Genomic DNA, 25,479 nt, shown 5'->3' on the forward strand with positions numbered 1-25,479 from the left:
ACTTTACTTATGATAAAATAATTTATTAAATAGTGTTTATAAGAAATATATTGTGAAAGTTCTAGTAATACAGGCGTAATGTGAATGTTAAGCAATGCACTGTTCTTTTTTTTTAAAGAACAAGTATTTTAAAGGAATACATTTCCGGTAAGTAATATAATATAGTGGTGTTTAACAGTCTCTATTTGCCAAAATGAAAATGATAAAGTTTGAACCTCTAACAAGCATTTTGTTGCTACTACATAGCACTACATAAAACTTTAATAAAAGTACACCATTCATTGCATTACATCATGTGCTACTAACAATCCATGGATGACATCTATGTTTCAATATGAATATTATGTTATTTTCTAAGACTGTACTAGCTCAAAAGTACATGTAAAAAAAATGTAATTTACAAAATTAGCAAACGGATTCATAGAGGCGACACTCACAAGATATGTTAAATAATGAATAACCCTAAAGGTATTGTTGAATTTCATCCAAGGTTAATTATCAAGCTCAACGTGTCACCAGGTTTAAGTCGCTTTTAATTGAGAGATTAATACGCCGTAATTCATACCTTGCGTAGACACAGGTTGTGTAATTAAACTATACGCATCAGGTTATTTTATTTTTATCACAAAATACATTGAACGAATCAATTAAGCTACGTTTTATCATAGATAAAGTTATAAAAGAATTTAATGGTTATTAAAATAATGTGTGGGTGAAAACTATCTGTATTTATATCCGTCCAGATTAACTTAGCATGAAATTTATTTTTATAGTGCAATTGATTGTTTACCTATTGAAATTTACTATTTAAAACAAATTACATTATCGTTTCAACTCCAACACTACTTGTAACTTATACGAAACTCTTACCTTGTGTTTCCTGTGCGTGCTCCTTCATCTTGGTTCCTGAAAAATACATATATAATGTACTTTTGTTTGCTATTTCTCAACAACACTTAGAGAAAATAGACAATCATCAACCTAAACGTAAACAAGTTTAAACAAAGCACAAAATTAATATAGTTATTGCGGAAGTGTTTTGATTCTAATAATTTAATGTTGAAATCGTTATACATTTTATAAGTCAGAGATAATGTTTTGTTTCCTCTGATTGGTAAACTCTACATCTATGTATTCTGAATGGCTAGCAAATGTATTCACTGGCTATCTTGAAATAGAAAATGTATACTAGGAAACGTTTTCGAAACCCTACCCAACACAGACGTTTGATAATAACCTTATAAATGACCGAATAATTATTCTAGCAACATTTAAAATGTGAAAGACTTAGACAGGCCTTTTGTAGATCAATCATGAAGCTATTGTCAAGCCGAAAACTCTATTCGATGAATAGAGATGCGTGTAGGATGAGTGGCACGATTTTGTAGTCTTGTTAGTGACTAAGACCGTCATGTCCCTTAGACACACCTGTTAATTAATTAATAGGTACTAAAGCCAATGGCAACTAAGGAACAGACTACAGTTTATAGTGGAATCCAAATCTCAATTTTACCTTGTAATTATTAACGAATTGGTCTAATTTTTAGGATATTACTGCGGATAGTCGTAGTACTCACTAGTTCAGGTGTTCCACACCATGGAGTATCGTATCCACAATGCATGCCTAATAATATCCGTAATTCGTGCCCTCCAAGTAGCTGGAATTTTTTAAGGACGACGCACCTTGCCAGATGTCTTAGGTGTATCGGGCCTAGAAAACGCTATAACAATTTCAAACCCATCAGAGAGGATAAAATAAGTTATAGTGGATACATAGAGACGGGACGTTGGCTATGCAACTGTTGGATGGCTGCCTAAAAGGTGGATTGACCAGCCAACGCTGTCATAGTTTTGGCATTTGGGGGTTTGCCAACCGTCTAGGCGCCTGGACATAATAGATTTACGGGCTGTGCTCATTACTACATCATAAATACGTAGAACCTTTTTTAAAAGTATGCCTAGCATCAACGTACACTTTTCTTTCTTTAGGGTGTCCATTAAGAGTCCTTTGGGGCTAGCGGCCATCATGGACTATTTCATACAGCTGTTGAAGGGTTATTTAACATCCAAAAATAGTTTTTCAAATACCAAAGTAATTGTAATTTAAATATATATTACAATTTGAGATCATAAATTGCTTTTCCTACAGTCACCCGACAAAGTGGACTTCCTAGCAGTGATTATAGTACAGAAAGCTACATTGCTGCATTGCTGCATTTTGTTACTTTGGCGCACACTGTTTACTTTGTCACACAGTTTTGACTTTGTCGCACACCAGTATTCCAACCAAACAACACACAAAAAACGTGCTTTTATTATGCACGTAATCCGTATGCGCTTGGAAAGAGGTTGGCAACGCTTATATAGATACTACGACTACGATCAGCTTGAGCAGCGTTTCCCATTTCGTTCAAATTTTGGATTTAACCTAATCTAAACACGTGTTGTACAGTGTTGTACAGTATGAAAGACAAATTAATTATTTATATTCTTTAGTAACTGTAGGAAAAATATACAGTAATTACACAAATAACTATTTTAGCTTTGTAATTGTTTTCCAAGGGAGTCCATGGAGGCTAATAGCTATCTTGTATTTGCCCGCCGTAAGATCAATGTTAATTTTGTAACTTCAAACAGCCACCTGAATAGTTATTAACGATCTCAAAATACTTGTGTAATATGAGATTAGAAGATGTCTTCCTACTTTTGTAATTGTTTATGAACTAAAATGTGTAGGTTCTAAGAAAGATAAAGATTACAAACTATGTGCTTTATCATAAGTTAACCAATTATAAACACTGTTGTTTTATCACTTTATTTCGTTATGGTTCAATAATTATTTTTTTATATTACAAAAATGTCTTACTTAATTATGTGGATTAGTATTGTTCAAAATAATTTACTTTATTTTCTCTTTGTTTTCAATTAATATGATTTCAAAGATAAAAGTTAAAGTAATTGCACGCTTTCCTAAATAAAACTGAATATAATTTAAATTATATTGAAAAATTAGATTGATTTGCTTGCAGTCGTTTGAAAAGGCAGGGAGTACATTTCGATATCCGACAGACTGTAATATATTGCTCGCGAACGATTCCAGGGCAAATCAATTTATGGATAACGGAATAACGGAATTATAACATGGAAAATATTTTACCATTTTATTGTTTATGTATGGTATGTAAGGGAATATATGTTTAAGATATCTGCAACTAATTGGCAACTTACACAAAATACAATTAGTTTTAGATGTTAATTTTAAAAGTTAATAATAGTTTTTAAAATTAGCTTACGTTTAAAAACAGTCATGTACCATCTTAGTCTAAGCTAATCAGACAAATTTTAATTGTTCATAAAACAACAAGTTAGACAGCAAAATATTGTTAAGAAACTGTTTGGCCTGGTTGTTCAATAGTTAGCGTTTCGAAACATGGTTACATTGCACGAATATTATAAGTGTCAATTAGCCCTTTTCCTGGGTTATTTGAAAAACAACCATAGTTTGAGTTTTTAATGTTTTTCATTTTTTTGTTATTAAATTATGATATCAAGAATCGAGAATAATTATTTTCATGAAACACATAAATACAGTGTATTTGTTAAAATTGAATCAACTATTCTTTAATAACACTCACACAATGGACAGTATTCCAGAAATACTTCGTTCTTATTTATCATTTCTCGGATGTAATGTTTTCGAATATCTAAATGTTTTATTCTAGCACTCATCTTTTCATTTTCAATAAACTTGATACAGCTCTGATTGTCTTCAAATATTACTGTAGGATTTTCTTGGGGGAAGCCCATATCTTTCAACAATAGTCTTAACCACACTACTTCTTGAGTGGCTAAGCTTGCGGCCAAGAATTCAGCTTCTGTTGAAGAAAGAGTGACATTGGTCTGTTTTTTGCTAATCCAGTTTATAGTGCTGTTTCCTAACTTGTACATCATTCCGCTGATTGATTTTCTATCTGAGAAATCACCCCCCCCCCCCCAATCAGCATCCACATAGCATGACAATTTCAATTCTTTTTCCACCCCTAATTTTAATTTCTTGTCAATGGTACTTTTCAGATATCTTATTATTCGCTTTACAGCATTCCAATCACTTTGGGTGGGTTTTTCAACTCTTCTAGCTAGAATTCCAACAGCTGACAAAATATCCGGTCTTGATGTCACAGCAAGATAAAGAAGTGATCCTATTGCCTTCCTGTACATTTTGTTATCCGGCAGATCTGGTGACATAGCTGTTGAGTTGATAAATCCAACTTCCATTGGTGTTCTTGCTGGTTTACTGTTTTCCAGCCCATGTTCATTTATGACTTTATTTATTTTTCTTCTTTGGTGAATGTAAAAGTCTCCATCCATCTTATCAATTTCAACTCCTAAGTAGTTGTGAACAACTCCTAAGTCTTTCATTTCAAAGCATTGTGTCAGTTTTTGAAATGTTTTCTTGACATTTTCAATTGATCCAACACACAAAATGTCATCAACATGAACCACTACATATGTATAATTTCCATCAGTATTACTTGTATATAAACAAGGGTCAGAATTGCTTTTTTCAAATCCCATGCTCACCATTGTTGTATTCAGTGTTTCATTCCAGGCCCGAGCTGCTTGTTTTAGCCCATAAATTGATTTCTTTAATTTATAAACTTTATCTTCATTATCAGATTTCACGAAACCTTCGGCCTGTTGCATATATATTTCTTCTTCTAACTTTCCATTAAAAAAGGCTGTTTTTACATCAAAATGATGCACAGTCAGATCTTTTGTCGCTGCTATGGTTAGTAAAATTCTTACTGTTGTTGAATTAACAACTGGAGCAAATATTTCATCATAGTCTTCTCCATATTTCTGTGAGTAACCTTTGGCTACTAAACGTGCCTTATAGCGCTCAACCATACCGTCATCTCCATACTTTGCTTTAAATATCCATTTACATCCAACTGCTGTTTTCTGTGGAGGTAAATCTACAAGCTCCCATGTATCATTTTTTAATAATGCTTCCATTTCTTCTTGAGCTGCTACAACCCATTGTTTTTTCTCAGGTTCAGGCAATTTCTCCAATTGATTCCAAGATTTTGGTTCAATCACATTTCCTTGAGCTATTAATGATAGTCTGTTAGGAGGAACACCTTTTGTTTTTCTTTCAGATTTTCTTACTTTCAAGTTAATATCGTTAATATCATTATTCTGATGATCATCTCCATTATTATCACCATCAATCATATATGGCTCGTCATGTTCAATCTCTTCCATTTCATTTGACATATGTTCTTTAGTTTCATTTGTTGATGTTTGCCTATCATCAAGTACATTTTTCTCATCAGTACCTTTTGGTTGATCAACTTGAACACGTCTTTGATTTTCTTCGACCTTTTCATGTCTTTGGAGTAAACTGTTTACAGGCAATACCCTAAAGCTTGAATTAGTATGATTTGCATCGACATGTGGAAAGGAAGATGTGTCAAAAACTACATCTCGAGTTGTAATGATTTTCCTATCTTCGGGAAACCACATCCTGCAGCCCTTTGATACATCTGAGTAACCAACAAATATCCCTTCTTTTGCTCTTGATTGAAACTTGTCATTTGTCTTGTCTAGGATAAAACCTTTACAACCAAACTTTTTTAGATATGAAACATTTGGAATTTTCCTGTACCATCTATGATATGGTAATACACCATCGATTGCATCTGATGGGCATCTATTCCTAACATGAGCTGCTGTTGCAACTGCTTCTGCCCAAAACGTTTGAGGAAGATTTGCTTCAATGAGCAAACATCTTGCCATGTCGTTTAATGTACGATTCATCCGTTCGGCCACTCCGTTTTGTTGAGGCGTTCCGCTACATGTTAATCTTCTCTGAATACCATTACATTTCAAAAATCCATCGAACTCTCTGTTAACATACTCTCCTCCATTGTCTGTTTGAAGATATTTAATTTTTCTTCCTGTAAAATTTTCTACTTTGTTCTTGTACTTTTTTGAAAGAATCTAATAAAGTAAACTTCAACCCATCTTGAGCTATCATCAATAAAAGTAATGAAATATTGAGATTTTCCATGTGACTCAGTTTTCATTGGTCCACAGATGTCAGAGTGAATAATGTCCAGCACTTCAGATGTTCTTTCACTTTTAGGAAAGGGTCTTTTTGTAAATTTTCCTTGAATACACACCTCGCATTGTGGAATAAGCTCTTTTGTGTTCACTTTAATACCTTTAACCATATTGAAATTGATTATTCTTTTCAAGTCTCCAAAGTTCAAGTGTCCAAAATGTTGGTGCCAAGACAATAGACTTGATTTTTCACAGCTTATATTCATTTCTTCACTACTCTCTTGTACGTAATAAAGTCCATTTAACCTATTCGCATGGATCTTTGTCTGTCCATTCTGATCTATTATCAAAGCAGCATCTTTTTTAAACAAAACTTGATACCCATGGTCAGTAATTTTAGCTACAGACATCAGGTTTGTTTGAAGTTCTGGTACATACAAAGTGTCATACAAATTAACGCTTAGATTTGTACTCCCATTTAAAATGTTCATATTAACTGTTCCAACCCCTCTTGCATCAGTTGATGAATTGTTGGCAAGAGATATACTTCTTCCATTTGCAGGCTTGTACTTGGTAAATTTACTGTTCACATGAGTCATATGTGAAGTGCATCCACTGTCCAAACACCACTGTATATCTTTCATTGACAAGTTTCCAAAATAACAGTCATCTTGTACGGAAGAATTAAGTCCTACTTCTTCTAGTTTAGCAATCGCTACGTTTTGTTGATCTTTATTTGCTTTGGGACAAAATTTTGCTTTATGCCCGATCGCTTTTCATATAAAGCATCGAAACGGAAAATCAACTGATTCCGTTCTATTTCTATAATAAGAGTCTTTTGAAAATCTTCCTGGTTGAAATCTAACTTTGTTCTGAAATTTTCCTAGCAGAGCTTCACTACTCTCTTTCTTACCATGTTCTTTTCTCGCTTCCCACTCTTCTACAATTTTTATTTTTAAAGTTTCAGGAGAAGGCAGTACATCTCTAGTTTCAATAGCAATTCTAAAGTTTTCAAATTCATCTGGCAGGGAATACAAAAGAATAATTGTCAAAAGATCCTCATTAATATCGATTTCCATTCCTTTTAGTTTGTCCACTACATCAAAAAACATATTCATGTAATCTCTGACATCATAATCAGGGGTCAGTTTTGCCAAAATTAGCTTCTTTAACAAAAAGGCTTTCCTTGCTGGTCCACTGGAATCATAAATGCCTTTTAATTTTTCCCATATCTCTGCTGAAGTGTTACATCCTTTCACTTGCTTTAATTCGCTTGGGCTGATAGAGAGGATTATATCTGCCTTTGCCTTTGCATCAGTGATTAGCCAAGCAGTCATTCTTTCACCTTCTTCTAGAGGCCTTTTAATGGTTCCTAACACATACCCAAGTAAATCATTTTTAACTAAAATTGCTTCCATCTGCATTTTCCATGTGTCATAATTATTTCTGTTCAAAAGTTCAATGTGATTACTCATATTTCTTTCCATATTCCTCACTTAATTGAGTCTCATAATCTGTTAAAATTTCTAATATAATCACTCTTATTAACACTATGTAATCTATAAATTGACAACAAGATGAATTTAAATTGATTTACCGTACAATATAATTCTAAAACATCAGTCTTAAAAATATTATTTTTATCACCCAAATCAAAACTAATCAGTTTATTGATATAAATCAAGATACCCCCAGCTCTATAGTCATCATTACAATTTTTTAGTAACTCATAATTATTGATTTTATACATGGAAGCTTCATTTTTGTGAATCCACACTTCAGTGAGGACAATAATATGAGGCTGGGGTGTCGTTATAGATGACAACCATGTTAAAAAACTATCAAAGTTAGCTCTAACGCTTCTAATATTTTGCTGAATGATTACGAGCTGACTATTAAAAATACGATTTAAGTCATCTTCCATTTTTACTGAATATTTGTTTGAATAGTAAATTATACTTTACAGAGATATCATGAGAAAAAACCCAACGACTACATAGAGGTAATTTAAAAAAAACACAAGACAAAAATTCGATATTTAAAGTGAGCAATTATACAGTTTGTCATAACAAAAATTAACCATACGTGATTGAGGACATATGTAACACACCTTACAGTGAGGCCAGGTCTCGCTGACACGCAACAGATATCACTGGACCACCGTCGGACTTTCTGAGTAGTATTTTCCCGCCTCGCAGCCATATATATTTATAATGTTTTTCCTGTTTGATCTGTCGTGCCTGGGCGTAGAGTTTCCGACGAGACGGACATAGGGACTCGTTCACATACACAGGACGATCGGTGCCGAGGTTCATATGACGAGTAGACAAATCCTTTTTCGCCCGTTTTTTAGTAAGAAAATTTTCTTTGTATATTCTTCGGACAAATTTTACAATGATTCCCGCTGGACGATCCCGAGTTGATTTTCCAAGACGATGACAATTGTCCAACATCGAGTCTGTCACTTCAAAGTCTATTGCAGCTCCTACCTTCTTAACAATATCCACGACGTTTTCACCGCTCGTGTTAGGGACTCCATGAATTTCGATGCAGTTAACCCTGGTATATTGCTCGGTTTCCTCGATGCGGGTTCGGGCGTCCTCCAATTCTTGACGGAGTTTCCGATTCTCTGCTTCTAGGCTCTCGGTTCGTTCGAGGTATGACTGGATCAAATTCTGTCGTGATTCAACACTAACTTTCAGCTCGTCAATCCTTTCAAAAATGGTGTCCGTGGTTTTATTCAAGTCTTTCACCGAGTCTTTCTGAGATTTTTTTAACTCTAAAATTTCTTTCATAATATCGTCTAAAGTAGCGCCACCGGACGCGGTAGATGACTCAAAACGCATACTTTTCCGTCTCTCTGACGCACATTCCTCACATCGCCAATCGATATTTTCACTCACTAATGTGTCTAAACCAGTTTTCGACATATTCATACATCTTAAATGAAAACATTTAGTACACTCGACACAAGTAACTTTTTGTGACTGTTGACATAGTTTACTGTTACAACGATTACAATTCGGCATTTTGATTTATTATAGTGTTAATAATGGAATAGTAATATTACAACTGCGATAGTTAAATTGAAACCTAAATAGAATCAGTTTAGTAACAAAGCAAAAAGCACATGGGATCGGACTAGCGAAATTAAAACTCCGCCAATTCTGATGCCCGCACTATCACAAAATACTTGCACTGAGGACGATGTGCACTCGGTGAACTCTGAACCATGACTGAGACTTAGACTCTGAACTTAGATGTAAGACATGAAGTATACAATGATGATGACATCATTGTATACTTACTATGTAAGAACTAAATATGTATTGTATACTATGCATTGTATACTAAATATGTATGAACATATTTAGATTTAGGCCTAGTTGTACATTTCCCAGCATATAAAAAAGGTTTTCAATTGAAAAGATCCGCTCATTCAGGAGTACATATTTAATTTTTTTTTATTTTTTTTCTGGCAGTGACTTTATATATTTTGGTAGACCATTATAGAGCTTGGTTGACATATACAACCAGTTTTTCTGTGAAGCAGTATACTTATATTGTTGAACTCTTAAATTACATTTGTTTCTTGTATTATAAGTATGAAAATCTGCATTAATACTAAATGAGTCTAAATTTGAATGGACATAACACAGAGAGTTCATTACATAAAAAGAGTAGAGCGTTTAGACACGTAAATTTACAAATCAAGATTTACAAGACTTTCTATAAGGGACATTACAAACTAACCTGATTGTTCTTTTTTGCAATATAAACAGTTTTTTTTACAATAAAAACTAGCTCCACATAAGACAATACCATATGATAAAATACTATGGATTTGTGCATAATAAACATTTAACCATACATAATTATCAACACAATGCCTTAACCTTCTAATCATATATAAACCTTTGGACAATCTCTTAGAAATAAAATCTGCATGGAAGTTCCAGGACAAATTAGAATCTAACCAAATACCTAAAAATTTAAAAAAGTGTTTTCTGAAGCATTAGAAACACTTTTATTATAGCTAAAATACAAGTCATACATTTTATCCGTATGATAGATAATTAGCAGCACACCAGTCCTGTAGAGTCATAAGACTAGAATCAAGTTCAAGTTAGATAAAAGCTAATGAATGAGAAATGGTTGACGTTGCAGCTGCATTAAGAGACTGGGGTTGTAAACTTTAACTTTTTTGATGTGAACGTCACCGATCCGTAGCGCCATTCTATTCTCATCAATCGTAAAATGTTTGTGACAGATTCACGTTTATTGATATTTCATTTCAGTTTGTAAATTTGCCAGCTACTTGTTCTTAAAGAGCGATTACATAAAATCAATTTTACTGGCAACAGAAAACTCTCTACAACATTATCACAAACGATTTTCTTTTAATAATTATGATAATTAAAAAAGAGCCCAATAACAAGTTTCATTTCTTAACTTGTATTAACAAAGAATGGGCTTTAAGCAATATTATTTCCCCTTAAATGCCGTATAAATATTTCCTTATTTGATGTTTGTTGAGTTGAAATCCCACATTTTAAGCCTAACATGATTAAACTGTAAACAAAAACCAAATAATTTAAACATGATTATCAAAATCAGAGCGGCTAATACTACATGTTAGACTAGTTTAATTTGTTTTGGTTGTGTTGGTTAAGGCAAAGATTGGACGTAGTTGTGTTTTCATATAAAATTTGAGAATTAAACAGTCGAGTTTTACACAAAACCTGTATCATAAACCAATAGCACTGCAATTCAAACTTAATGATATATCCTCACAGTTATAGGGTGAGCGTAAAGGACCTGGGCCATAAAGTGCAGACCGGTACATTTCCACTGTCGCAGGGTATCTGCCAGTAAAACTGACCGATGTCCTTCGTCCTGGGATCCTGCCAGGCGACTTGGCAACTTCCACTGTCACGTAATTGCCGAATAAAAACCATAGCAGATTTTATAGAAGTTTCATCAATCCTACTTGGAAAAACATAAGGTATGGAAAAATGTATTTTCAAATTCATGCCGCTATAAAATTACAGTGTTAATTTCCAAAAATGAGGTTTCAATCAATGAACGGAATTTGAAATGAATTTGATTTGAAATGAGGATGTATCATTTAGTTTTATATAGTACTAATATAAACTAAAATATACGTACCTATATTCAAAGTCTTCCATATAAGTTTTTAATTGTTCCCCTTGCTGTATTTTAGCTCGTTTATACAACCGTCAATTATGGAACATTAAGGTGATTAAAGGATGCGTTATGTAAATCATTTTTTTGTGACATTTCTTAGAATTTGCTTTACTGAATTGTCTTAGCTATGAATTACTGAATACAAATATGCATTAACAAATCTGCCGATTACTTGACCTAGCATTTAATTAGCAAGACACCATTATATAATATAAGAAATTTACCAGTGAAAAGATTGAGAAAAATTGTAATAAGCAAAATTTTTAAAATTGCATCATTGTACGAGACAAAATGTTAGCAAAAAGGTTGGTTTATTTTGCCTGAAAAAAAACCAAAAAGATATACGTGTTATAACACTAGTAATAATATATTTACGCTTATACTATTGACTCATAAGACAATAAATACATTAAAAATGGCAAATGGTGATCAATCATTTGATCAATCATCATCAGACCCAGTTGGCGTCTTGTGAGTCAATAGTATAAGCGTAAATATACTGCGTGACAAAAAAGTCTGAAAACGACTTGATATCCTTTTAACTAAATCCGATAGAAAATTCAAACCTTTCACATCAACTTACATGTATGAAAACTACTTTTTCCAAGCATTATCATTTTTTAACCTCTACCAGGGGACAACCCATGAGGAGTAGGTACATAATCTTTAATGTAAGCATAGGTTGATATGCACATAATTTTAAAGGGTTAGTCAAGTGGAGTTCATTGCCAAAAACCACGTCAAAAAAGGTTCATCCGTTACAAAATGGTGGCTGTTCAAATTTCCTGTGGAATATACCTGCACACTGCACAGTGCATAGGCCTTAGTACAAATACTCGTATTAAAAATTTGCTTGAGAACTGAAATTGTGTTTTAAAGTCAACTAGCTCATAGACTAAGTTAATTTAATCATCAAAACAAATTTCACCGGAATTCATCATTCAGATTTCCCGGCTAATGTTGACGATGAGTATTTACCAATACTAAGGCCTGTGCAGGTATATTCCGCAAGAACTTTGGACTGCCGCCATTTTATAACGGACGGACCTTTTTGACGCGGTTTCCGGGAATGAAATCCACTTGACCAGACCTTTAAAATGATGTGCATGTGCATATAAACCCATGCTTACATTAAATATTGTGTACCTACTCCTAATGGACCGTCCCCTGGTGAAGGTAACAAATGGTAATGCTTGCAAAAAGTAGTTTTCATACATATAAGTTGATGTGAAAGGTTTGAATTTTCTACTAGAATATTTTGTCACCCTGTATATTGACTAGTGTTATTATATGTCTATTTTTTTCTTCGTAATTTAATAACACATACGATGCTGACCAAGAAGTTATTTATTTTGCCAACATGATTATTTGGGTATTTTCCATTTGGGCTAGCTCTCTGTGTGAGTATATGTATATTTACACAGAACGTTATGGTACGTCATATTATACTGAAGATTTTTTGGAATGTATACGGTATACATCATTGTTTTTTTATTTCACAAATGAATACATTTGGTCTAAAAAACATTGTTTAATTGGTTATAAACTTGATTTAGAATTATAGTGTTAAAAAATATGAACTTATATTCCTTTACAAAGGATTGATTAATCCTACGTGCTGAATCTAGACCTTGCTTGATACATCCCATTCATTTTATTGCTTTGTGTGGAGTAAATAACATGAAACTCGGTTTACTGATAGCCAAGAGGAAACTGATATTACTTTTGATGAATAGAGCTATTTATAACATGAACTGCGGTCAGCAGGGATATTACTTTCAGGATATTGCTTGAGGCCAGTCTACGTTATAATAAGTCTTACATTTAAAATAAATTTCAAAGTGGATCATTTTAGTGCTTTATATACGTTTGATTTGATATGATACTTAAAACACTTGGTAATAGTTTAGTATGCAATCTATTCAGACACTAAATCTTTTTAACTTGAAACATGGCATGATAGTTACTGTATACTAATCACATATTATATGAGTACATAAAGTATAACGAAAAGGAGAGTCTTGCAAAATATAAGCATTTAAAATAAATTCATAAATCTGATCAAATGTTTTGATGTGGCGCTGAAAGGATGATTTAAAGACACACAATTGTTCTATAGCCTATTTCCTAGTCTAATAAAGGAATGTATACATTCAACACTTTGGAAGGTACTGTTTACTTTATATCTCCAGATAGGAAAGTGTCATGAAATGGAGTAAATGAACAAATAGTGGGACCTATATATTTTCTGCTTTGGTCTAAAGGAAAGCAGTTGTATTTCCTTCTCCATTCGTCTTAATTTGTATTTTTGTTAGGAAAAATTTATGCTGAACCAATGTTGTCATCGAACCTCTGGGATTCTCTATGAACAATTAAATCGGTCAAATGTATTGTAACATGCTTATAATATTCAGTGTATTAAACATAAACAAAAAATCCATTAGGTATTATCAACTATAAAAAAAGGAATCCAGAAAGAAAGTCATTAGGTATCGTGCAGATTTACAAATACATATAAAATAAGAAAAAATGAAATTTTTTATTTCACTCACAATGCATATAATTAGCTTTTAACTCATGCCAGACTGATACTTATTCAATAAAATGGTATTTAAATAGTGAGGTAAAGAGTCTAAAAACATAGGATATTTCAAGGTCAACTACCGTTCAATGCTTGATATTTAATTTACTTAATATTGTTTCCCATATACCGCAAAGAAGCAATAAGAAAACGGAACTACCGACCAATATGACTTTGTAATAGGCAATTTCGGGGCAATATCATGTGTTTGCAGTTGGAATTGCCCATTAGATGAAGTAATAAGTTTTTCCTAACTACAGTTTAACTACTTTGGCTTCCTTATAGAATTGCAATCAAACACTCAAAAATGCCTTTAGCTCGTTTTTAAATTATATAAAATAGCCTACTTTATTAACATCAACTACAACATCAACTAAAAGGTATCTTTGACATATACATACGTTAAAGGATACAAAGATTATGATTGGTAAATTTTACAATAATTACAAATAGCCACACCATGATTTCAGAAGTACTACTTGTGAATCACTGCCCGCAGTACAAACTTCACCTAAAAATACCTAGAACACTACTAAAGGTTTAATTTTAAGTAAAGATTATATTTATTTTCTGGTAAAATATTTTAGAAAAAAATTATGTAATGACCACTATGATAAAACAATTATTTTCCAAATATAATGTTTAAACATTTCTTACTTAAAAGAAACATAAATTTATATCCGTACATTTATCACATCATTTTGGAATTGGAAGTTACGACATATAAACTCAAAATAGGATAAAAAATCGTCGGGAGAAAGGAAAATGTGGCAAAATGACCAGTAGTGTTAAAAATTGTTAAAATGTAACAAACATTTTAATCATTTAAACACATATTACACTAAATGTGAACAATTTCACACAGTTAAACATAACATTATTAAAACTGTCTACGGGATAACAAGGACACATTAGGAAGAATACTTATAATGTAAACAATAACATTTTATGACGAACAACAACTGCAGTCATAAATCAGGATAAGCCATGAACGAAAATTTACAGATAAACTGTTGTGCTGTGTTTGTGAGGCAGCAATCAGTCCTTTATCAGATCTTGATGTGATATTTGTTTGAATATTGAAGTGATATATCAGTGGGATTTGTCACTATACAGTTTTGTAAATAAAGTTGAGTTCAACTCTAGCAAACGCTTTTGACACAGAATTTGTACAATGTAAGTAATAGGATTATATACCAAATACCAACTTATATTTTATGAAGTAGGCATATCAATTATGAGTTTATTAAAAATAGGGTACACTATCGCATTGTTCTAATGCACTTTTGTTATTAAACTTATAACAAATAAGTTTGTAAACAGAATTTTATTAGGTTTTTTTTTTAAACCACCCAAAGATAGATTGTATGATAATTAATACTTGTCTTTGAAGTGCAAATAATTTGTACAAGACATTGTAACAAAAAAAGTTGATGGTATACATTTTTGTTCTTGATTGATTTATTAAAGAAATTGGAATAAAAGAATATATTAATCTATATAAAAAGACCAGTATAAACACTTGTTGTATATAATATAAACGATAAGTAACATAGGAGCAAATACGAGTGATTCAAGTAAACTGTTGATCAATAAATTGAACATAACTAATTGCGATATATTTAGGTACATACACAAGTCAAATGTAATCAAGTGAACATGTAGAATGTCAAAGCGTCTCTTGAAGCCGATGTATCACGTCAGCAAGCCGATGACGTACTTTTACACCTCTCTAACAAACATGGCTGATTTCCATAAGTAAAGGGTGTCCCAATAAGAACGCTGGATTTGAAATGTTAACAAACCATGTATTTTCATTCTAAATTTACAATATGAAACATGAGTATTAAAGCTTAGTATCTCCGATTAGTAATGGAATATGTCTTGTAAGTGCCCACCTGCTGCCTGCTGACAAGTCCGACATCTCACATTTTCACACACTTCCTGTTGAATTCTATTATTGGAAAGAATAATTTCCTCCTTCAGGACCTGGATTGTTTGAGGATTATTGGCGAAAACAAGCGACTTTAAATTTCTAGCAGTATGGCATTTTGCGTTTTCCTGTTGAAACCACATGTTTTCCAGGTCCATATCCTCAGGCTCGGGTCAGAGAAACTCTCGTATCATTTCCCTGTAATTTACAGTCAAAGCGTTTTTATCCTCGTTTTAAAAGAAGTATGGACAAATGGCTCCATTTGCCCAAAACCCACATTACACAAAACTGTAACACGTGGAGGATATAACGGGTTTTCTGCAATGAGTCGAGGATTTTCTGTTCCTTAAATTCTACAGTTTTGCTTATCTACATAACCGCTTGGATGAAAGTGTGCTTCTTCACTGAACAGCAACGTTTTTGAAAACATGCAATTTTCATTTGATTTCCCACCACCCAGTTTACAAATTCAAGCCGTATTATGGGATCTCTTGGCTTGATCTCTTGTGTAAGTTGAATTTTGTAAGGGAACACGTGAAGGTATTTTACCAAAATTCTTTGTACTGTGCTCCGAGCTAGGCCTAACTTCTGACTACACCGACCAATCGATGTTCTTGCGTTGTCCTCTACATTATCATGTACAGCCTCAAAATTTCAAAAGGAGCGTCCTGCCCGACTGCGCACTGGTATTTTAATGTCCAAAAATGAGCCAATTTCTTCAAACTTAGATATCAATCTTTGGACAGTGTGGGGAATTTATGTTAATTAGAAAGCAATGTGGACTGTATTATAGTAATTTTGAATTGGATACACTAACCTTTTGTTATTAAACTGATGCGTAGACTGGGGGCCCCCTTTGATGAATCCTGAAATGCTATAATGTTGATAAGTTCACTTTTTCACACTATATGATGTTAAAAAACACTTCAATTGTCTTTATAATAAGTTATAAGCCAGCGGTAAATATTTATGTCGGTAAAGAGGTTTATGGTATTTGAAAATGTAGGAGAAAAGGCATGTTAAGTCCTCATAGCAACAGGACTTGCCCAAGAGTGTGCCACTACTCTCCTGAAGGAAGGAGTTGGTCATGTGATACATATCAGTGACCAATCAGAGAGCTAGTCTTGAAACCATTGGGGTTTGAAGATACTGATGCACTCTATGAGGAAAACATTTAACTATTTGAAATGGTATTTAAATGGAGATTGTGGTGAAATCAGTTACATATTATTAGAGTGCATTAAAATTAAAAATTAATATAAGAATACTTAGAACAAAACAGTATATATATTTGACATACCGGCCCCCTTGAACCGATCCGGTTCAACAGAAAAACAAGAACCATGCATGATTGAAATATGAGGAATAAAAATAAGGAAGGGGGTTGGTAGCCAGAGTTATGTTAGGTTAGTTTATAGGAAGGCGGGAAACCTTAACTACAGGTCGTGTTAAGGTTTTTGTAGATGTCTTGATTTGAACGACTCTTACAGTGCCATCTTGACCAGGAGAGGCTGAGATGATTCGACCAAGCATCCAAGCAAGAGGTGGAGTATTGTCTTCATGAATGATTACTAAGTCTCCGATCTTGAGGTTTTCTTCTGGAGTAATCCACTTAGATCGTTCTTGGAGGGTCTGCAGATACTCTCTATGCCATCTGTTCCATATGTGTTGAGCAAATGCGTGCACAAGTTTCCACCGTTTCAGGCGATTTACAGAGATATCCGTGAGATGAGGTTCTATTAGAGACGTCAGAGGTCCTCCTGTCAGGAAGTGTCCTGGAGTTAATGCTTCAAGGTCAGATGGGTCTGCAGAGAGGGGTGTAATAGGCCTTGAATTTAACATTGACTCAACACGAGCAATCAGTGTTAGAAACTCTTCATAGGTAAGGATTTGTGTACCTATGACTCTCTTCAAGTGGTATTTGGCACTTTTTATTGCCCGCTCCCACAAGCCTCCTTGGTGTGGAGCTCGAGGTGGTATGAAATGGAAAGTTATTTTGTTGTTCTGGGCAAACCGTTGTGTTTCAGGTTTTATCATTAGGTCTTGGAAGCATTTTTTAAGCGTTGAGGCTGTTCCAATGAAATTGGTGGCACAATCTGAATATAAATCTGATATAGTGCCTCGTCTGGCAGTAAACCTAGTTAAGGAAGCAATGAATGCATCTGCTGAAAGATCTGTGACCATCTCCAAATGTACAGCCTTTGTGGCAAAGCATATAAATAAACAGAGATAGACTTTAATTGGCTGCAGTCGACGTAAGATGTGAACCTTTACTGTAAAAGGTCCAGCATAATCCATAGCGGAAACATTGAAACAACGAGTAGCCGTAACACGTCCAGCAGGTAAGTCGCCCATTAAAGGTGCTGTCATTTTAGGCTTAGCTTTGAAACATCGAATACATTTAAATATTCTGGAGCGTATAACACTTCTCTGAGACAATATCCAGTAGTTTTGCATTAACATTGCTTGAAGTAGTTGCGGTCCTGCATGTAGGTATATTTTATGAAAGAAATCAATCAGCAGGTGGACTACAAAATGGTTCTTGGGAAGCAAAATGGGATGTTTTGCACTGTACTTAAGTGGTGAATTTTTCAGTCTTCCACCAACTCGTATGATTCCTTCTTCATCTAAGAAGGGTGCAAGCCGTTGTATTTGAGTAGAACATGTTTTCTTAGCTTGAAGTGATTTGATCTCATTTGCAAAGCATTCCTTTTGCACACACCAACATATGCGATTTGTTGCACTTTCAAATTCCTGTTTGGTTAAATGAGTGGGTATCTTTGCCTTTAGCTTTAGACATTTAATAAAACGAAGAACATAAGCCATAACGTTTACAAGTTTAGACCATGAGGAATATTTACTTAAAAAATGTAGTTTAGAGTCATCGGTTGATGTTATGAGGTTGAATGTCTCTGATTTCAGTTCATTAAGAGATTCTTCAGGATCTGGGGAAAGTTTAGTTTGTGGCCATGTAATTGAGTCCCATTTAAGCCACTTAGGTCCTGACCACCAGAGCTCATGATTCATCAAAGCGGATGAACCTTAAAAAGACACATGAAGCATAGCCTGATTCACTAGCGTCTGAAAAGCCGTGTAATTGTATATTACTGGCGTTTACCATGGGAAGGTAGCGAGGTATTTTTAGATTGTCAATTTCTGAGAGCTCACTGATAAATTGAGACCATTTCTCAGAAAGTGTCTCAGGAAGCTGAGTATCCCATTCTAACCCTAAACACCAAATGTGCTGCATTAATGCCTTTGCCCAAAAAACCAGCGGACAAATTAGCCCCATGGGGTCATAAATCTGAGCAATAAAAGAAAGAAGTGCTCTCTTTGTATGTACTCCTAAGGGTTTGGGTATAGCATAAGAAAATTTGTCTGTTTGTGGTATCCATTTTAAGCCAAGGACACTGTGACAAGGTTGATCAGTGCTTCGAAGCATGAGGGGAGTTTCACGATGATCCAGCGGAACATTTTCAAGAAGTTTTTCATTATTAGAAGACCATTTTCGTAGCTGAAATCCTCCTTTGAGTAGTAAATCGATAACATCTTGCTGTAAGTCAAGGGCTTCATTTAAAGTGTCACAACCTAACAAAGCGTCATCAACATAGATTTGATCTTGCAGAGCTTTGGCTGCTAGCGGATGGTTATCACCTTCATCGGCCATTAGCTGTTGGATAACACGATTGGCTAAATATGGACTTGAACTCATGCCGTATGTAACCGTGGTTAACTGATACACTTTGATCGGATGAGAGGGCTCTTTTCTCCAGTAAATCAATTGAAATTTTCTATCATCTTCATGAATTAATATCTGCCTAAACATTTGTTTTATGTCACATGTGAAGACATATTTATGTTGTCGAAAGCGAAAAATTATATCAGTGGGATCGTTATGCAGTTTTGGGCCTTGGTGTTGTAAGCTGTTAAGCGAGATTCCAGTAGAAGTTGGGACCGAACTGTTAAAAACCACTCTTAGCTTGTCTCCTTTAAAAACACCATGATGAGGTAGGAAGAAGTGAGGTTCGTCTGAGGGCGGAATTGATTCACAAATTTCCATATGACCAGAAGTCTCATAATCTTGCATGAATTCAACATATTTCATCTTGAAGTCTGGTTGAGCAGCAAATTTATTTTCAAGTGAGTTAAACATACGTTTAGCTAAAGGTGCTGAAAGACCCAATTTCTGAGGGGATTCCTTAAACGGTAAACGACAGATATATCTACCGGTATTGTCACGTGAGTGTGAGTTTAGGAAATGTTTTTCACACTCTGCATCAGTTGGCGAAATTTTCAAAGTTTGAGGCGGTTCTTCAATTGACCAGAATCGTTGAAGACTAGCATGAAGATCTAAGTCGTTAGTTGAGAGAAGAGTGGATATTCCACTAAATTGAAGCGGTTGATTGGAGGGAGCAATAGGTGCGGCACCAAGCACAACAAAGCCAAAAATTGTTCTCATAATGAAGGGTAAATTTTCTCCCATACTTACAGGCGGCTCAAGTAAAGTTTGAGGGAATAGATCCGCTCCTATCAATAAATCAATGGGACCTGGCAAGTCAAAGGTTGGATCGGCTAGCATGTATTTTTTCAGTTGAGCTTTGATGAAGGGTGAGAGTTGAACTCGAGGCAGGTTACTTGTAATCTGATCAAGAATAAGAACAGGATGAGAAGAGGCCAAATTTGACCCACTGAGGGAAGAGATATTCAGATGTGTGAAACCTTTAGGCTTTATGTTAGCCACAGAAATTCCTTTGATATCAGGGACGCCAACAGCAGAGCGTTTTACATTTAATATATTTGCACAACTTTCTGAAATAAGTGTGGTTTGTGAGGCGCTATCCAAAACAGCACGCAAAACGAGACCGTTTCCTTTGTGAGTAGAAACTTTCACTAAAGCGGTTGCAAGCAATACAGTATTATTCTGAGTACGAGCCAAACCCATAAGAGTATTCGATTGATTGACATGATCAGGGGACTTAACATTACTTGTACAGGGATCAGTGTTTGCTTCATTCAATCTTGTTTGAGCCTGGTCAAAATGCAGGAGAGTATGATGTCGTTTTGAGCAAGTAAGACAAGTCTGTTTAGATTTACACATTTTAGGTTTGTGCATACCAAAACAGTTTACACATAAGTCTTTACTCTTAATGAAGTCAAACCTGTCTTTAGTATTAATGCCCCCAAATTTAGGACATTTGAATACTATGTGAGTAGTAGCGGAGCAATAAATACATTTAAGCATTCGATCTTTGTTGTTAGACGACAACAATACAACATTAGCCCTATTAGTTTTAGCCTTATTCGCAAAATTAGATTTGATTGGGTGGTTGCTCTTATTTTCATTTGGTGAAAATGTTTTGTTCGAAACAGAAGCTAACTCCGCAGCCTCCTCTTGTGTACATTTATTTTCCAAGAAAAGAATTAATTCATTGATAGTAGGGACCTTTTTTGAGTCATTACGTGAGTGCTCAAACTTAGTGCGGAGAGCAGAATCAAATTTACGCAAAATGTGCGTTGTCAAAAGCAAACTTTTATTAGCAATATCATGACCAAGAGTTTTTAAGGCCTGGTAGTTTTCATTGTAAACTGAGAGAAATTTCCGCAATTGTTTGACAGTAGGCCTAGTAAGTTGAGGTAAATCTAAGATATTGTTAGTATGAAGAGTGATTAGCAACCTTGTATTGTGGTATCTATCTATCAGAGATTGCCATGCTATAGCATAGTTCGCAGCGTTAAGAGGCAAAGATTTCACCAAACTCAATGGCTCATCTGAGAGACAGGATAGCAAATATGTAAATTTTTCTATGTTACTGAGTGACTCATTAGTATGAACTGCATTTTCAAATATGCTATGAAACGACATCCACTGGTCTGGTTGACCAGAGAATTTACCTAAATCCAATGAAGGCAATTTTATTTTCGGAGGTACAGCCACAGCTTGTGCTGTTGAACTAGCGGTGGACTGATTCAATTGCTCAGATACTGCAGGTGTAGACGGTATTAATGTGCTACATAAGCTACTAATATTTATGTACAGGTCAGATATTTTATCTTGAAGTTCGGTTACCTTTTCATCTACGATGTCTTCAGGTAGGGGAGTTGTAGAGAACAACTTATTAACAATTTTTTCAAATTCTGCATGTTTTTGAGAAGCTGCAGTTGAAAGTAACTTTATTCTATTTATTTGTTGATCATTTAAAGATTCAAGGGCTTGAACAGTACTTAATGTTGTAACTTGCTTGTCAATACTACTAAGTCTTTGTTCAATAAGTTGACTTTGCTTGACAAAAGATAAAAATCTCATTTTGGAATAGAATAGTCAAACACACAATAAAACTCAAAAGGTCTGTATAAACTCCACCTTGGAATTTATAAATTAAAGTTATTTCTTCACTAGAAATGTCAATAACTTATTTTGCAAAGTATTTGCAATATAAAATCACACTAAATTATTTACATTTTAATTTTCTTTCCAGAAGTTCCAGAAGTATCATTTAATACAATAATGATCAATCGACAATATTACTGTACAAAGCAATCAGCTGTTTTCGTGATAGATGAGAATCAATAACATTTGTAGATAATCAGAACAAGGAAAGGAAGGATAATTATTTCTGGCTACACAATGAATATCCTGGAATGCAAACAGAATACTGAGAGGGGAAGGGGGGTATGTCTGCTAGAGATAAGGCTCATGAAATGGCTGAGATATAATCATGAATATTTAAAATTGGACATGAAACTAGACTTTCACTTTTGTGCATGTTTGGAAATGAAATATGAAAAATCATCAAACTTAAATATGTTTGATTTTGAAAATATATAGTACAATGTCCTATGATTTAAAAAAATCAATAAAACAACACTGGCTTATTTAATAAATGTTCACAAATTATAAAAATGTGTTTGTGATGAAATAAAAAATGTATTTCACAATGAAATTAAATCTTAACAATTCTTTAAATATTTCCAACGCACTGAGTTTATCCGTCCGGCTCGAAGTACCAAAAATGTGGGGAATTTATGTTAATTAGAAAGCAATGTGGACTGTATTATAGTAATTTTGAATTGGATACACTAACCTTTTGTTATTAAACTGATGCGTAGACTGGGGGCCCCCTTTGATGAATCCTGAAATGCTATAATGTTGATAAGTTCACTTTTTCACACTATATGATGTTAAAAAACACTTCAATTGTCTTTATAATAAGTTATAAGCCAGCGGTAAATATTTATGTTGGTAAAGAGGTTTATGGTATTTGAAAATGTAGGAGAAAAGGCATGTTAAGTCCTCATAGCAACAGGACTTGCCCAAGAGTGTGCCACTACTCTCCTGAAGGAAGGAGTTGGTCATGTGATACATATCAGTGACCAATCAGAGAGCTAGTCTTGAAACCATTGGGGTTTGAAGATACTGATGCACTCTATGAGGAAAACATTTAACTATTTGAAATGGTATTTAAATGGAGATTGTGGTGAAATCAGTTACATATTATTAGAGTGCATTAAAATTAAAAATTAATATAAGAATACTTAGAACAAAACAGTATATATATTTGACAGACAGATTTCTCATTTGGCGCATTGCCCCGACCGAAAATAGCACTCAGCTCCAGCACCGGAACCAGTGAAATATTCCCCGTACTTGTAGTGCACTTAAACTATGACCACGCGTTGATCCGTCGTATAGCGATTCGTGACTACAAATGGGACCTAATACTGATAACATCGCTGATAATTTTGGAATTCCTATTGAAATACAGATAAGGATAAGACGAGCCTGAAATCCGACGTTCTTACTGGGACAAAATTTACTAGTTCGTCGTAAAGTGATACGAACAGCCAACACAGTCTTCACTTGTGGTGATGAGTAAACAATGAAACTTTTAAAAATCAAAATAAAATTTAAAAAAATTGTAATAGCATTTGTCGCTATTGCGGTTTATATAACTCTTATCATCCTAGTGGATTCATTATTATTTCTATCAGGATATAATAACACGTAAAAACTTAGCATCAATTAGGTCTGCCACACGATGTCTTCATATGAAATTACTGTACCTAATCAGTGGTTTCTGTTCTTTAGTGGAAGTAAGTTATTAGGATTTTTTTATCAACGTTTTACTCTTTCTAGCCAGAATAATATAGACAACTAATGAAGCCGCAGAGCTTTTAATAGTAGGCCACGTTACTTAGCATTTTAACCAAATTTAACTGTGCGTTAAGAGTTTCGGTCTGGGCAAAACGCACTGTGGTAATTAGTGAAAAAAAACTTTATTGACTTATAAGAGATAATATATAACTAAAAAACATTATAACGTTTTCTTACTAAATTTTATTACTCGAAATTAACTAAACAAAAACAATAATTTAAATACTTACAATATAGTTGTTCTAATATCCATATTTAACATTATCATTGTAATTTCTTTTGTTATTTCGTATTTCATTAGTTGAATATACTGTAATATGTAAATAAGTTACAGAATACAATACATTTCCATTTACAGTGGGCTTATTGCAAAGAAAATATCACGTAAAACGTATTTATTAACTATAATTATTGTATAAATAGGCTGTCAGTAAAACCAAATTTTTTTGCATACTATTTTTACTAACCCAATTATAATCCATTTCAAGGATAAAAACATAGCTTTTGAAGACGAGGATAAGCTTTAGTCATACAGTTTGGCATTTTGAATGGAAACTTTAGCCTGTTTCGATTATCAGAGGAAATACCATGCTATTGGCTGCGTTCACAGATAGTGTTGAATGGCAGTTTAATAAGCATTCAGGAAATCGAGTTTGGCATTTCCCGATAAATGTAAATAAGGGCTTGTTGTTGGAGTCCCGTCCATGTCTGAAATGGTGAACATTGTGTTCTGTGTATTCGTTGATTGTTGCACTCTATCTAATAAAGTGTATATCTACATTTGAATTTTTGTACGGAATGTTATATTCTAATTTATTTATAAAGCCATGAAAAGCATTGATTAGTTAATAATAAAAGAAAATGTATAAAATTGTTTTCATTGTCTTCAAGAAATACAATTAATTGAGCTCTATGTTAGGTTAAAATGCTTTAAACCAAAAATCCAAACTAATAATCACCTTATAAAAGGTAATTTAAGTGTGGAGATTGTACAAAAGGGTGTTAATTGAACGATTGTGCTAATGTTTTAATATTTTAACACCAATTAATCCCTCAAATAAATTTCTAACCAAAGATTATTAACAGCATTAATTTTAACTAATCAAAGAAACTCTGTAAAATTGTACATGATGAAATCAACATGGACATCAAGTTACTACCCTAAGTAAAATGGGATATCGTATAAATAAACTTTTAAATTGTGTAATACAAGAACATCCAAATTCTCCATGCCTCTGCAGCTAACCGGTTTTAAGAGAATAAGATAAATAACATAACTCGAGAAAAAAGATTAGATTCATATTTACGTTACTTACTCACATAATGACTTTACACTTAGCATATTTCACCAAATTAGTAAAAGACTAGCACATTGCGTCTGTACTGAACGAAGAAACATATACACTAAACATGCTTCTTCAGCAAATAATTGATTACCATAGAAAAAAATTATTAAATATGGATCAGATGTTTTAGTAACGAAGATATGTTTTATAAAGTGTAAACGTTTTTAACCAGTTTTCCAATGAAATGGAGGTT

At 33.8% G+C, this 25,479-nt stretch overlaps 1 protein-coding gene across 1 annotated transcript in view; it reads right to left on the minus strand.

The window, feature by feature from the left end:
* LOC128988484 (uncharacterized) overlaps window positions 1–25,479 on the minus strand; it is a 730,054-nt gene that overhangs the window by 332,549 nt on the left and 372,026 nt on the right. Inside the window, exon 10 of the mRNA XM_054409815.1 lies at window positions 871–906. Within this exon, the coding sequence (XP_054265790.1) occupies window positions 871–906 (36 nt within the window). The remainder of the gene's footprint in view (window positions 1–870; window positions 907–25,479) is intronic.

The sequence above is a fragment of the Macrosteles quadrilineatus genome, unplaced genomic scaffold (assembly GCF_028750875.1).
Source record: "Macrosteles quadrilineatus isolate MER2022 unplaced genomic scaffold, UCM_ALF_1.0 Scaffold_3__2_contigs__length_128488019, whole genome shotgun sequence".
NCBI classification, from domain to species: domain Eukaryota; kingdom Metazoa; phylum Arthropoda; class Insecta; order Hemiptera; family Cicadellidae; genus Macrosteles; species Macrosteles quadrilineatus.